The following is a 16260-nucleotide window of genomic DNA, read 5'->3' on the forward strand; positions in this document are numbered from 1 at the left end:
GTGGTATTATATCTCAGTTTAAGTAAAAAGTTTGAGAAAAGGGGTGAGGAATTCTCACAATTCCCCAAGTCAAGTGTTCTTAGCCTCAGTTTGAAGATAAGGAAACCAAGGCTGGAGAGTGAAACTGAATTCACAGCCAGGACTGCAGCCCAAATACCCGTGCTCGTCCCAGGAGTTTTATGCTTAAAGATTGAAAGTGTTTTATACAAAGTCATAACATATAAAATACACAAAAGCAGACCTGCCTTCTTGGAAGCTCGCCTTAGTTTCTCTGCAAACCCCTGGGGTTCTAAGGAGAAGAGTTTGAAAACCATCACCCGACACCCAGCTGTCTTATTGTAGCACTCAGGAACCAACCACCAGTTGGGGAGTGAGAAGAACTTTGGAGTCCCCTGTCACCCACAGCTCCCCCAGCTCCCTCTCCTCTCAGCCCCAGCACAGCAGAGGACCCAGGCACCCTTACTTGGGGGGGCCAGGTGGACCACATATCCATTGCCAACGTAGATGGCCCAGTGTCTGTAGAAAGGGCGGAAAATCTCAATCAGGTCTCCAAGCTGGGGCTCTGGCTGCAAAATGGAGAACAGGGCTGTTAGAGGTGGTAAGAGACCTGGAACCAGGGGCAGGGCTCAGCTAGGAGGGTGCAGCTCAGCAGGCTCCAGCTCTCAGCTCATCTAGACGGATTCCTGAGCCTTGCCCAGCCCATCCAACGGCAATCCGAGTTCACAAGCCCGGGTCCCAGACCTTCAGGGATGAGTCTGTCCACCTGTCGTAGTAATTGGCAAAGTGCGAACCTAAAACACTTCTTCACTAGCTGGGGCCTCTGCCTCACTGTTACTTTTTCTAGGAATATTATTTATTGAACGCTTACTCTGAGCCAAGCACCCTGCTATGTGTTTGACAGGTATAGCTCAATAAATTCACACCACCACCCTATATGGTGGATACTGCTGTGAACCCCATGTTATAAATGAGGAAATCAAGACTCAGGGATGCAAAAGAATTTTCACAAAGCCACACAGCCCATGAGTGACATGGCCAGGACACTAGGCTGTCTGAGTCCCAGACCCAGTGTCTTGAACGTCACATTCGCTGTCAGGCAGACACCACAGGCTATTTGACTGAAGCTGCCCACCTGGGGACCCTGCCAGAGGCTGTCAAATCAGGAGGCTGTCTGGCAGAGAACTGGTATCAGACTGCCAGGCTGCTCATCCCAAGGATGAGTGTGTGTGTGTGTGTGTGTGTGAGACAAGTGAGGGAAAACTCTACTCTGGGTTCACACCAACACTTGGATCCTGGATGTGTGAGGTTTCCACACTAAGCAATTCAGTCCTCGGTGGGCACTGACTGGGTGTCCCACAATTTAACTCAGTTCCGACACCAGATGCCCGGAGTTGGTGCAGACCCCACAGGACTGACCGCCCCACAAACACTACAGACATCAACTGTAAGTTTCGGGTTATCTGTGCTCTGCCAACCAGCTATAAATTGGGCATTCCCACAACCCCTTCCTTTCTTAGTTTGCTGGAATGGCTCATAGAACTCAGGGAAACATTTTACTTGTTAGATGACCAGTTTATTATAAAAGAAAGAAACAACTCAGGAACAGTCAAATGGAAAAAACGAAGAGGGCAAGCCACGGGGGGAGGGACTCGGAGCTCCCATGTCCCTTCCAGGCGCACCCCTCTCCAGCACCTCTGAGTGCTCACCAACACCCGGGTTAGGGGTTTTATGGAGGCTTTCTTACATAGGCACGACTGATTAAATCACTGGCCACTGGTGATTGAGGCAACCTCCAGCCCTCTGGTCACCTGGTTGGTTCCTTTGGCTCTGAGCCCCCATCACTTTATTAGTATAAACTCCAATGTGGTTGGGAAAGGCTTATTCTGAATAACAAAAGACATTCCTCTCACCTCTACCACTCAGGAAATTACTCGGATTTTAGGAATGCTGTGGCAGGAACCTGAGACAAAGACTATATATATATATATATATATATATATATATATATATATAATAACACAGCGAGCCTGTGTGGAAGTGACAGTATGTGGGTATGTGCAGGGGAAGGTAGGAAGGATACTCTCAGGCTCCTCAGAGCCCCGCTCTGTCAGGGAAGAATGGCCAGAGCTTGAGAAAAGTCAGGGGCGGTTCAAGATTACTTTCATTCAATGTAATAAGGTCCCAGTGCTGCAGGTTGAAGGGGCACACCAACTCGGACCAGAATCAGAGGTGATGAGCATCTTTCACCCAAGCCAACCTTAAACCACTTTAAAGCACCTATCAAAGGAGCCCATCAGAGGTTGTTCGAGTCCCTCTGTCCTTTGCTGCTCACCCTTCAGTACAGTGAAGAGGTGGGGCCAGGGCTCTGGCCCACCCGCTCTTAGGGGACAGATTCATAGGGATCTGCCCACATCCCACCGCCAAACTCTGTCAGCCTGACTGAGAGATTCTATCAAAGATGAAGAGGGAGACAGGAGGGAACAGGGCAGGGAATAACCATTAAAAGAATGACACAGCAATTGAGGATAGGACATACACTGGTTAGAAGCAACTTGGCCAAAGATGGCAGAAGATTCAACTTCCAGTAGACCTTAAGCCTCATTATAGGCTCACTGTAACACATTAACATGCTAAATGACACACCCACAGACACCGTGACAGTACCCAGGCTGACCTGAAAAGGACAAAATTAGGCTGGGCCCATTTCCTAGAAATCCCTACCCCTTCTGCAGACAGAATAGCCTCCCACTTGTTAGCATATGAAATTACCCAGTGCATAAAAGCTAACCACCCCCACACCTCGGTGGCTTCTCTTGCCTTCTGAGGCTCTACATTCTGTCTAAGGAGTGTGGCTCTCCCTAAGTAAATTTACTTTCACTTTACTATGGCTCGCTCTTGAATTCTTTTCTGAGTGAGACAAGAACCTAATCTCCGGTAACAAAGGGAGCATGGACTCCCCTTGTATGGCCTCCCCTGGGATAAAAATGACGGGCAGTGGGACTAGCCGATCACAGCCCTGCAATGGCTATGAAGCAGGGTCGATGGCAGTTCATTTCTATTTATAGAAACATTAAAACTGCAAACAAACATCCCCTGTGGCAGGAAAACACTCTTTTCACAGGAATTTTACAGATAAATCATGTTGTCTTATTTCAGTAGTTATAATTTATCTTCCCAAAAGAAGGCACCCAGACATTACTGAGAACCTATTTCAGAACAACGGACAATGGTCATAAATTATGAATCCCATTTGTTTTCTCAAATAAAAGAAAAAATATATACTAATTGTTTGGTGTGAGTTAGGGGTCTTCAAGGATCCGCAAAGGGAAATTTAACTGAGGATTTCAATGAATAAGCAAGGGCATAAAGGGAAGGCAGAGACCCAGCCCTCAGGGAAGATACCGATTAGAAAAGGAGACAGTTTGAACATCAGTCATAAGATGCCAACAAAATTATCTACAGAGAAACTCAACTTTATAATACTGATGCAAAGTTAAAGAAGCCATACCAAAAAACTATGTACTGTATGATTCCATTTATATGTCATTCTGGAATAGACATCACTATAGCACAGCAAAGTGATCAGTGATTGTCAGGGGCTGGGAGTGAGGAGAGGGGTTGACCCCAAAGGGGCATGAGGGAATTTCAGGGCAATTACACTTCCTGTACTGCCCTGTATTTGATGGTGATGATGGTTATACAATTGTATGTGTGTATCAAAATTCAGAGAACTGAACACTAAAAGGGGTAAATTAGACCTTAATTTTTTAAACACCAGGTTTTTTTTTATACATAAATTTTTAAAATTTTTTTTAAAAAATGGATATCTACAGAGGGAAGGGATAGCTCAGGGGTAAGGTGCCTGCTTAGCATGCACGAGGTCCTGGGTTCAATCTGTATGTACCTCTGTAAAATAGAAAACAGAAAAAAATTTTTAAAGGTTATCTATAATTGGAAAGCAAAAAAGCTGTGATTTTTTAAAACTGAATCATATTGCCTGTCCCTTGTAAGGGCAAAAGACATACATTTCCAAATATGCACTAGCTTAAAGCATGACACCGCTCAAGGAAATTTCTTTTAAAAAGTGAAGTGGAAGGTGGCGGAGTTGCCCACAGAGCCCTGTGCACTAGTTAGAAGCAAGGAATCAATGTTCACATGACCACATGGATAATCTTTTAGACACAGTGCTGAGTGGAAAACTGAGGATGAACTTTGCAAAACACCACTTATATAAATTAATGATACCCACACACAAACCAGTAATACATATCTTATAAGAACCATACCAGAAAATATAACTTTAAAAAAGCAACAAGAAGGGGGAGGGAAATAGCTCAGTGGTAGAATGCATGCTTAGCATGCACGAGGTCCTGGGTTCAATCCCCAGTACCTTCATTAAAAAAAAAAATCACCCAGAGTGATTTAAAAAAATAAATAGACAACAATAATAAAAAAAGCAACAAGAAAAGAATCTAAAAAACACACATTAAATTTAGAAACTAAAGCACAAATATTAATTATATGAGGATGCTAGCCATTGGAAAGATGGAGTAAGGGTTGATGATAAAAGAGAACTTTAAAAAAAAAATAAATTTTTTAAATAAAAAAAATTTTAAAACCCAGAAGACAAGAGGTCTTGCAGGGGCCAGTGAGGACAGGGTGCCATGAACCAAGGATATGAATATTTCAAACTCTATCACTACACTTGAACTAGAGAAATAACTACTTAATGATACATAGGGCCAACTCAGCTGAATCAAAATTAAGAACTCAAGAAATCATGTTTTCAAATTAGAAGTATGAGAACTACAGTCCATGGGCCAAATTTGTAACTCTGTTTATTTTTGTATGCAAACACAGAATGATTTTTATATTCTGTAATGGCTGGCGAATAGTCAAAGAAAGAATATTTTGTGATATGTGAAATTATATGAAATTCAAACATCAGTATCTATTAAGTGTTATTGGCACAAAGCCATACCCATCATTGACATTTTGGCTGAGGCTAGTTTCTCTCCATAGGGCTAGGGTTGGGTCATTACAACAGAGACCAGAGATAGTAAAGTTATCTCTGGTCACTTTCAGAAAAAAATTGCCAAACTCTTGTTATGAAAGGATCAACAGTGAGCTCTCTCTCCCTCACCCTCACTCAGCTTGCTCCTCAGTCCCAGAAATCTGAGTGTATCTTGTTGCCAAGTGGTTTATCACCCAGGAACGAGGTGGGCCAGCAGGAAGCCAGAAACTCTCCAGAGCACAGTAACCAGGGCTCTCCAACATCACACAGGCTACCACAATGGCAAAGCTGAGACTCTGCACCCACGGGATTTCAGAACAAAGAGTCTTTATCCTCTCCACAAAAGCAGAGTTACAAAGAGCTGTGTAACAGCCATTTTCCTTAGCAAGCAAACTGGGGAACAATATCTGGCCTCTGAAATTCATAATGGCAAAACAACCTAAAAAACATTAATAGGGACCAATTACATAAATAATCTTATATTTGTACTATGTACAGCCAATAGAGAGAACAGGATGGATTTACATGAGCAGACATAGAAATAATAGGAAAAAGTAAGTTGGAACCCATTATTATCCCATTTTTGCTTAAAAAACATTAGTGTACGATGTATTATACGCTATGAATGAGCTAAGGAGAATACACCAAACTGTTGTATATTATATACAGTGGGGGTTGGGATTCAGAGATTTTACATTTTATACTACATTATTTTATTGGTTTTTTTAACCAATGTAAATTACTTTTATATAATACAAACTTTTAAAAGATTTTGAGATGGGAAAGAAATCCTTCATATTGATAAGCTTGTAGTTTTCTTTTAATTGGAAAAAGTGGACATTATCTGTCCCCAAAACCTCTTGAAACCATCTCCCACCTGGAGCCTATAAATATTACCATGTTAATGATGCTTAAAAATCAGTAACACTTAAATGTAACATATAAAGCCATAAAATAAAATTTAAAATAACATAGATGGATATGTATCAGGTCTTGGAATAGAGAAAGACATTCTAAAGATAAAAGTCAAAGACTAAAAGTTTTTACAATTGAAAAAAATGTTAAAATTCTTATGATTAAAAATTTCTGTCATTGCCTGTTACGTTCATACTCCCTTTTAAGAGAAAATGATCACCTACAATCCCGGCGCCCAGGCAGCCATTTTTACACCATGTGACCACTGCAACCCCACATTTGCCAGTTGGGCTTGGGCCCCAAGCAGGTCAGCATCCTATGATCCTCCAAAGTAAGTAGAGTTTGGCCAATCAAATTCTCTCTCTCTCTCTCAAAAATCTGAACCAAGTAACAGGGGGGTAAAAAAAAAAGCTTTTTGGCAGTAGGAGCTAATACTAAAAAGTCATGACACAGACGAGGCAAGAGAGACCTCAGTGAATCACAGACCAAACCAACGGTGAGAAGAGAGAACATCCATTCTGACCAAGTAGAAAACCCCTGTTGACAGAGAAGAAAGCGGGCACATCAAAAACAGCCAGCCTAGTCACAAGAAGGATGGCGCATAGGAACAGAGATGCACAAACTCCAGCTGCTGAGTGCCTAGAGCTGCTGTGACCCTGAAATGCCTCCCAGCTCCAGCCCCTGGGAGGCCCAACCTTATTACAGCTCCTGTACTTAAATTTTCAAGAGAATTTCCTTACCTCCCAACATGTGTCCTTAGACCAAACCTTCTTTACTTGAGCTAGCTTAAGTGGGGTACTTGTTACTTATAACAAAAAGAGCTAGACCAGAACATTCTGTGCATTGGAAAAAACACCACAAACTACCATGACCAACTGGAAGAAAATGACAACTTTAATATATAAAGAATTTTTATGAATCAATAAAAAGATTTAAACACCAAAATAGAAAAAAATGGACATGGTTATAATAAATAATTTTAAAAGCAGAAATACATATTACCACTAATACAAGAAAACATATTCTATCTAACCAGTAATCAAATAAGTGTAACTTAAAAAGGGTTTTGGGGAAAAATTAAAATACTAAGTATAGGAAAAGATGTGGGTAAAGACCCTCTCATTCACTGCAGATGGGAATATAAATCAGTACTACTTTTCTGAAGGACAATCTGGCAACTTGTATCACTAACCTTAAAAATATTCATATCCATTGACTCAATTTCTATTTATAGATCTTAAGGCAATCATCTGAAATGCCTACTAAAGATGTCCATCACAAAGTCACATCTAATGGCAAAACATTAGACACCTAAATATCCTACATAAAGGAATTAGTTAAATCTTGCCATATTTATGTACTTATATACTATACAGTTGTGTTTTAAAAGTTTTATTTTAGAAGGAAATAATAAAGATCAGGGAGGAAATAAATAAAATAGAGATTAAAAAAACAAAAATTATATTTTAAAAGAGTACTTAAGGACAAGAAATGTCCATAATATAATGTTTAATAAAAAAGATTTACAATCAACTATAATCCAAATTTTTTTAAAGTTAACAAAAAAGAAAAAAGAGCTTTACACAGTAGGGAGGGTATAGCTCAGTGGTAGAGTGCCTGCTTAGCATGCATGAGGTCCTGGGTTCAACCCCCAGTACATCCACCAAAAAAAAAAATAAGTAGATAAATAAACCTAATTACCTCCCCCTGAAACAAACAAAAAACAAAACAAACAAAAAATAAATTAAATAAATAAAATATTTTTTTAAAAAGCTTTACACAAAACAGTGCTTTTTTTTGTTGAAGTACAGTTGATTTACGATGTTGTATTAGTTTCTGGTGTACAGCAAAGTGATTCAGTTATAACTGAGTATATATATATTCTTTTTCAGATTCTTTTCCATTAGAGTTTATTACAAGAGACTGAATGTAGTTTCCTATACTCTACAGTAGGAACTTGTTGTTTATCTATTTTATATATAGTAATTTGTATCACACAAAACAGTATATTGTCTAAGCTTTGTCCAAAAAATAAAATCAATGCATTAAAAAACTGGAAATATATCAAAATGTAAACAGTGTTTATTACTCAGTGGTGGAATTTGGGGTATTAATTCTCTCTTTAATTCTTTTCTAGTTTTCCAAAATGTTCTAAATACACATATATTTGTTTGAGAATCCGAAAACAAAAAAAAAACAAAGTAAGGCTTGACAAACATCAGTGTGTTCAATCTGGGGCAATCCATACAACTACTATTATGTAACAGAATGAATACACACAGCAAAAGACTAGCAAGCTATACACCAACATCCTAACAGAGATTCCCTCCAGGTGCTAGAATTATGGGTGGTTACTGTGATTATTTTGCTTCCTTCTATTTTTCTGCATTTTCCAGTTTTTCTACAATGAACACTTTTAAGCTTATAACATGTGCTTGCCAACACTTTATTATGACAGTTTTTCAAACATACAGTTTGAATTTTCAAACGTTCAAAATTGAAAGCATTTTTAAGTAAACATCTGTATACTCACCACCTAGACTCTGCTATTCTGCTACTGTATTTCCTTCATCACAAATAATGTCCACCTATTCATTCCACCTGTGTAGTACCTTTAAGCTCTTCTAAATGTTTAAGCTCTTCTAAATGATCAGTGTTCTTTCTGCGAGAGGCAAAGGCAAAACACTGAGGGAGTCCAGGCCGATGACAGCAGCAGTTAAGCATGTGACATGCTCTAACTCTGTGTTCTAGAACTCACTGGGTTCTTGACTCCACACTTGAACCCAGCTGTGGTTCTCTGACTTGAGCCTGCGCACAAATTACAGGAGGCACGCGCACGCGTGCAGCCCTTTACGCCAGGCCCTTTACAAATGCCCCCAGAAAGGTGGTGTAAGTGGTCAACGACACACTTTGAGCATCTCTTCACCTTGGGGATGCCCACCTCTGCCTAGGAGGGTCAAGGAACTCATTCATTTGCTCATTCACTCAACAGAAGCATACAGAGCTGGACCCCAGGCACCGCCCCCAGGCACCTGGGCTGTGTCTCTGAACAAAGCAAAGATCTCTGCCTTCATGGAGCTTTTGATCAGTATCAGGGAGAGAGGATTTTTTTTTTAAAGCCTTAGTAAATAAGTCATCTAGGGAGGAGAGGGACTGGCGATGACACTAGGAAAGGCGGCACTGGAGGTTTTTGTTGAAGTCTTGAAAGATGAGAGGGAACGTGTATGTCGTGGAGACAGAATTCAAACCCAGACCCTTCGCTCTTAACTGTCACACTCTACCGAAATCAGTGAAGGCGGCAGGGAGGCAGTGGCCGGAAGGGGGATAGATGGAGACAGGTAAACAGGGACGCAGGGCAACAGAAGAAAAAGCACAGGGTGGAGGCATCTCTGGGTGCTCTTGGGGTTGGGCTAGGAGCAGGAACCCTGGGGTGGACTCCAGGCTTGGCTTTTTTTTTTTTAAAGCTTCCAGGTTATTCTACTGTGCAGCCCAGAGTGAGAACCACAAGAGAGGAGGTCTGAGCGGGGAGAGGGTTAGGCAGAGAGAGGCAGTCACGCCTCATTTTGCAGGTGGAGAAACTGAGGCTGGGGGATGAGGTCACTTACCCAGGGTCAGCCTGGAAGTAGCAAAGCAGGAACTTGAACCCCAGCCTCGTCCCCCACCACAGGGAGAAAGGACACAGCCCAGCCGGCCAGCAGAGTTGGCCATCTGCCCCTGCGTGATAAGCCACCACTCCTGCAACTCTGATCTGGGGCAAGATCCTCAGCTGTGGGCCCCGGACGGGACCACAGGAGAAAGTAAAGTCACCTTCAGAAGAATTTTTCAACCCCAGGGTTGAAACAAAAAACGAAAGAATGTTTTTCTCTAATTCAAGGCCACTAGGGAAGTATTCCAATCCACCCACGCTCAGCCTCACTTGGCCTCATCATCAGAGTTTTGCAATTTTATTCTTTTTAATGAAATATTTCAGACGTACAGAAAATACACAAAGGAGTCTCATGAGCATGACTGCTCAGTGTTTCAATTAGGATGGACTGAGTTTTCAGAAACAAGATGTGGGTGAGAGCCTAGGGGCTCTAGAGCCAGACAGCCTGGATTTGAATTCGGGCTCTGCTACTGGGTAGCCTTGGGCAAGTGACCCCTCTTCTTCCAGCCTGTTTCCTCAGCTCTAAAATGAGGATAATTATAGTACCTGATTCACCACGTTGTCCTGAGGCTCAGATAAGCTAATACCTACCACTCAGCAAATCACATGGGTAGTGTTCTGTAAATGCAGTTTTTGCTACCACTGTTCTTTGGTTTTTGTGGGGTTTGTTTCATTTTCGTAGGGGTAGGTACTTCGGTTTATTTTATTTGTTTTAATGAAGGTACTGGGGATTTTACCCAGGACCTTGTGCATACTAGGCATGCGCTCTACCGTGCACTCTACCGCTAAGCTCTACCCTCCCCTCTTTGTTTTTATTATTTTTGATTTGGAAATGTCACAGACAGCTCCAGGACCAGCTGGAAGACACCGTGGAGGTGGGGAAACCCAGCCTGAGAGCAAGTTCTCCTTGTCCCAAAATTATATGCTGTGGTAAGTGTGGAAATCCCTCACCTTACCCGCTTCGGTTCTGATATTCTGGAGAAGACATCTAGAAGCTTGTGGTTAAAAAAACAAAAACGAAACCTGAAGTCCAGGGTGAGCGCACAGAAGGGGTTTTCCCAGCAGAGCTGAGAGTTTTGGTGCGAAGGTTTTAGGAAGAAAAGAAACCCTCTAGGAGCCCACTGTCAGAGGCTGCGTTTCTGGAAGCAGAGCCCAGTCCACCTGAGTCTGAAGCCCTCTCTGCTATATTGCTGTGTGACCTTCAGGAATCACTTAACCTCTCTCAGCTTCTCTGGTAAAAGAGGGCTGTCAAGACCCATCCAGAAGGGCCTTTGTGAGGAACAAATGAGATGATGGGCGTGAAAGCTTAAAATCACTTACGCCTATGAGAGAGCTGAGACCCCATGCCCCAGGCAGGGTGGGTGTAGGGAGCATGACTGGGAGGCCAGACTGGCCAGACTCCCCAGCCTCAGGCCCAGCAAGAAGGCGGAGGAGAGGTTGGGCTGACACATCACCTCTTCCCTTGTCAGCCTGTGGGAGGGGGACAGGGACAGCTTCAGTAGGCACCAGGTCCAGTCCCAGGGGCCCAAAGATCATGAATATCCTGAAAAAAGGAGGCAAAACTCATCCGCCCTCCCAGGCTCTTGACCTCCCAGCCCCATATCTGTTCTCCATGCTGAACCTCACCCTATGTGAGCCAGGACTCTCCCTGAACTCATCTGGGAACCCCCACCCCAACCTCCGTCACCAAGCACTCCTCGGGGTTTTCCCCAGTTATCTGGAATCCTTACACCAGCCCCATTTTTACCAACCAGAAAACAGCTCCAAGTCAGTAACTTGCCTGAGTTCTCAGAACTGCCCGAGAAGCGGTGCTGGGATTATGCTCCAGGTCTGCCTGAATCCAAAGGCCAGGACACTACACCCAGGAATTCACAAAGGTACTGACATCTGATAACGACCCACATGGTGAGATCTGCCTTTACAGCACTGTACTCTTGGCCTCAAATTCCCTTGGCTCTTCTCTGGCAAATTCCTACACATCCCTCAACGTCTCTACCTCCTCAATGCCTCCCCGTCCCCTCCCGACGTCCCAGGAGAGTGTCGCTGCCCCCACGGCCACCGCCCTGCTTTTCCAGTGACTGTGATTGTTGAGCCGAACCCCTGGGAAGAAGCGGTCGGTTTCCACGCCCAGCCCGCAGACTGAGCAGCCAGCTCGGTGCATGCAACGTTCTCAGCAGAAATTTGCAGCCTCGACCAGCGCACTGCTTCCTTCCCCAGCCCCGCCCAGCCTGGGGCCCCTCCAGAGTGCGGCTGAACCCCTGCCCCGCCTGAAACATCCGTTTCTCCTCCCTCGTCCTTTCACCTTAACCAGCCCCGCAGAGATCTGTCAAAACATCCGGCCAACTTAGAGGGTCCTAAAGGAGTCCTTAAGGGAGTCTAGAGTCAGAGATCAGAGCAGGCCCATCAGTTTCCTCTCCATCCCAGGGAGTTCGGGGAGCTGCCTTAACAACAGCAAACATTTGTCAAGCCCTGAGCGCCAAGCATTGGCACACCCGGAGTAGGGGTGTGGGGGCTGAGTCCCCTCGGTGCAGGCAAATAGGGGGGAGTTGCCGCAGAGAATTTTAAAACAATAATAAGACATCAAAAGTCAGTCTGCTGTTCTCATCACCATGTGCCAACACTTTTAAACAATATTAGTGGTATCCGTCTAAGTTCTAACAGATGCAGTTAGTGTTGAGATTTAACAATATATAAGTGAGATAAACAACAAGTTTATACTGTATAGCACAGGGAACTATATTCAATATCTTGTAGTAACTTATGGTGAAAAAGAATATGAAAATGAATATATATGTATGTTCATGTATGACTGAAGCATTATGCTGTACACCAGAAACTGATACAACATTGTAAACTGACTATACTTCAATTAATATATATATAACAACAACAACAACAACAATAATAATAAATATATAAGTGAGCTTTAAATTAGCACATTTTCATTTCTCATTCTTTGATAAACTTAGTCTTCTACCTGGAAGCTTAATCAGAGAACACTCAGTGATATGGTCAACCTCCATCACACAGACTCAACTACATGTGTCTGTTCCAACAGTAAGTTCTGAACGGCTCAGAATGGTTCAAGTTCACTTTCCACAGGGCTTGGGCCGCCAACCCCTGTGGTCCTGCATTTTCCTGCGTTTAAACAGAAGAGAGTCTGCTCGCCCAGGGCCAGAAGAAACCAAAAGAAAAGGGTTGAAAAGTCTGGATCAACTTCACCAAGAACTAGACTCTCATTCCAAAGCAATGGATTAAATAAATGTCAAAGTTCACCATCAATCAGTCACTTTCTCTGACTTTTGCAGAAGAAAAACTTGAAAGCATTTTGTCAAATGAGATTAAAAGTTATGATGAATTCTCTGGCGAAGATGTTTTAATGAAAATGTTTCAAATGTGGAGTCATTTAAAAACCAGTGTTTTTTTTTTTCTAAAGACATAGACACTATTGCATTTCCAGGAATTTATTATGAAAAGGGATTTTTATGGGTTTCCGACAAACTTATCCTAATGGTTAAGGCTTTTTCTATTTGTGTATCTGTTGTTTCATATGAGAGAAGCTTTTGAAATTAAAATTAATAAAAGGTATTCTTCAATCAATGTGAGCAAACATGGACTGACAGATCTAGCTTGACTGAACATTGAAAATGAACATGCAAAGAAGATGAATTTTTCCAAAGTCAAGGATAACTTCAGAAATTAAATTCCAAAACAAAAACTGTAATTTTTTTATTATTCATTACTGTGACCAACCTATATATATGTAAGAATAAGTTTTCTTCCAAAATACATTAATGCAATTAAAAACTACAAATCCATGACTATTTTCTCTTTTTCTGTTTATTTTAACATTGACTTTATTTTTCATTTTTTACTTTTTCACTGGCATAATTTCATGTACAAGGCTTAGTAGAAGAAACTTACTTTCTTTTCTGGCCATTGTTACAATTCATTGCATGATTATTACTGAAAATATTGCTGTTAGATAAAAGAGAAGGATATGTTTAAATGACATATCCAGGCATCAAATATGCCAAGAACACCCTAATGCCAGGCACTGTGTGAAGCCCTTTACATGAATTGAGATAATAATAATACAGAAATAATTATAATAATGAGTTACAGCTGAGCACTTAATATGTGTATGAAGCACTGTTCTGCACACTTCATAAGTATTAAGTCATATGACCCTCACTCTGGGGAGCAGAATGGATCTGAAACTTGATCAAAGTACAACAGCTATTGGCTCAGCAGGAACACAATCCCAGGTGGGTCAACCTCAAAAGCCAGGGCTCAGAACCTCTTTGCAGCGGGTCCTGCTGGGTTGAAAGGGCACACTGACTAAGCCCCTTTCTGATTTCGGAACCACATCACAGGTTAGAAATAGGAAAAGTGGGAGCTGGAAAGTTGCTGGCAGGGCTGGTCAGGAGGTACCTCAGCTGAGACCAGAAAAGGCACCTGCGGTCAGACCAGTGCAGCCCATGCAGGTGTTGGTCTGACTCTGGAAGGCAGCACAGGGTCTTGGAGGAGCGAGTCTCCCCTTGCTGCCTCCCTGTTCCTGTAGGTCCTGCCCTCCCGTGGGCCTGTTTCAGGAAGGGTGGCCTCCAAACCTGCCCACACAAGTACTGATACTGAGACAACGCCAAAGGGCTCCAGCTGACCCACATCTGACACCTGATGCCCAGCGGCTGACCAAGGGGTGGCGCCTACATCCTCAAGGATCCTCTCTCTGAAGTGATAACTCGGGCTCCGGAGCGAGTGCCTACTGAAACACGGTCCCCACCCCTAGCCCACGACAGCCCCACACTTACAATGAGCGCGCGCATCTTCTTGGGTGACGTGGATCCTCAATTTCAGGCAGGAGTTGGCTTTATCAGCTGCGGAGATGCCTGAAGCAGGGGGAGCAGGGATTTGCTATGTCATTAACGGGAAACAGCGTCCCCAAGACCTCAGGGTCACTGGCTGCTGGTGGGCAGACCGAGCACGATTGGTCTCCGACCCCTTAGGGAACAACTGCCTCACTCCCTGCGAGTTCCTCCGCCCCTCTCCCTATCCCTGCACTGGGCCTCGAACGGATGAATCCCTTGAAGGGGGCAGGGAGGCTCACCCGACACCGGAGAGGCGGGCGGCGCAGCGCCGGGGAGCGCGATCGGTGTCGCCTGGGCGCCCCAGAAAGCCAGCCGAGCCGCCCGCGCGCCCCGCCCTGCCTCCCGGGCCCCTGAAGGCGACGCTGCTTGCAGCTGCTGCCTAACTTCTTGTCTCCCGCCTCACCAAGCTTCCCCATCCCCCACGCAGCCTCGGGGACCCGGAGAGCCACCCCAAGCCTTCCTTAAGTCCCGAAAAATACCGCTCCACCCACCTTCCGGACTTGGGAGGCAGCGCAACCTCCACGGCAAAGGGAACCGGTTAAATGGCCGCAGAGTTCAGACCAGCGTGAGGTCGCCCGGCCCCTCCCCATGTGACTAATTAGAGTCTCCCAGAGCTCCCTGTCCCGGGCGACAGGGACAGCCTGCTCCAGCCTCTAGGACACACAGGCCAGGATGCCCCCTGTTCCCTTCAAACCCTCCTCTGCCCCGAGTCGCCCCCGAACCGAGCTCAGGTCCACCTCCTTCTCAGCCAGTCTACACCGGTCCTGCAGCGCGCTCAGTATTTAAGATCGTGTATACACACACAGTTTGTCTCCTCCACTCAAGTGAACTAACCTCGTCAAAATGCAGTACTGTCCTTATTAGGAAACCTAAAAGTCCACTAGATGTCCTTTAAGATCACAAACACACTGGCAATTTGGTCCCTTTTCACTTTGACTGTTTCTAAGAATAGAATCTGTTGTTTTGGATTACTATCCGAGAATTTCATGGCTTCACCCCTGGATGCAGGAGATAAGAAAACATTTAATTCATACTTTTTATATTAACCAATGTAGCAAAAAATAAAGCTCACACACAAAAACTAAGTTGCCTTTTCTTGCATGAATCCTGCCTGAATAAAACAATGAAAGAAAAAGAAAATTAACAGTATATACACCAATTTGTAAATGAATGAATATTGAAATGACATACATTGTGAATATATTTTAAGGTCTTATGTAGCTTTAATTGTTCTGCTTGTTCTGTGGTTATGTCTAAGACTATAGTATATGATTCTCTTCAAAGTATATCAAGTATTGTGAATGCTTTGGTTCAGATGTGTCGAATTAACAGTAAAACAACAAATATGCCACTCAAGAAAAAAAAAAAAGCTGCAGTGGGCCCAACAACTACATGAAAAGATGCTCAGCATTGCTAATCATCAGAGAAATGCAAAGCAAAACCACAGTGAGATACCACCTCACCCCCATCAGAATGGCTATCATCAAAAAGAACAGAATCAGTAAGTGTTGGCAAGGATGTGGAGAAAAGGGAGCCTCGTACACTGCTAGTGGGAATGTAAACTGGTGCAGTCACTGTGGAAAACAGTAGGGAGGCTCCTCAAAAAACTAAAAATAGAATTACTATATGACCCAGCAATTCCATACCTGGATATATATCCAAAAAAAAGACAAAACAAAACATTAATTCAATAAAGACACAGGTATGGCAATATTCATAGCAAAATCACTTATAATTGCCAAGACATGGAAGCAAACTGTGTCCATCAACAGATGAATGGATAAAGAAAATGTGGTATATATATATGTGTATGTATG

At 43.3% G+C, this 16260-nt stretch overlaps 1 protein-coding gene across 2 annotated transcripts in view; it reads right to left on the bottom strand.

The window, feature by feature from the left end:
- Window positions 1-15195, bottom strand: part of LOC102533469 (phospholipase A and acyltransferase 3) — a 37667-nt gene extending 22472 nt beyond the window's left edge. The window contains exons 1-3 of one of the 2 annotated variants that reach the window (XM_072970167.1): window positions 14935-15195; window positions 14387-14464; window positions 464-566 (exon numbers count right to left, since the gene is read on the bottom strand). In XM_072970167.1, the coding sequence (XP_072826268.1) occupies window positions 464-566; window positions 14387-14401 (118 nt within the window). In that variant the 5' untranslated portion in view covers window positions 14402-14464; window positions 14935-15195. Of the gene's footprint in view, window positions 1-463; window positions 567-14386; window positions 14465-14682; window positions 14906-14934 lie in introns of those variants that run through there. The other variant, XM_072970168.1, reaches the window with a different exon arrangement.
- Between the last annotated feature and the right edge of the window lie 1065 nt (window positions 15196-16260).

This window comes from Vicugna pacos, chromosome 10 (assembly GCF_048564905.1).
Source record: "Vicugna pacos chromosome 10, VicPac4, whole genome shotgun sequence".
In the NCBI taxonomy this organism is placed as follows: domain Eukaryota; kingdom Metazoa; phylum Chordata; class Mammalia; order Artiodactyla; family Camelidae; genus Vicugna; species Vicugna pacos.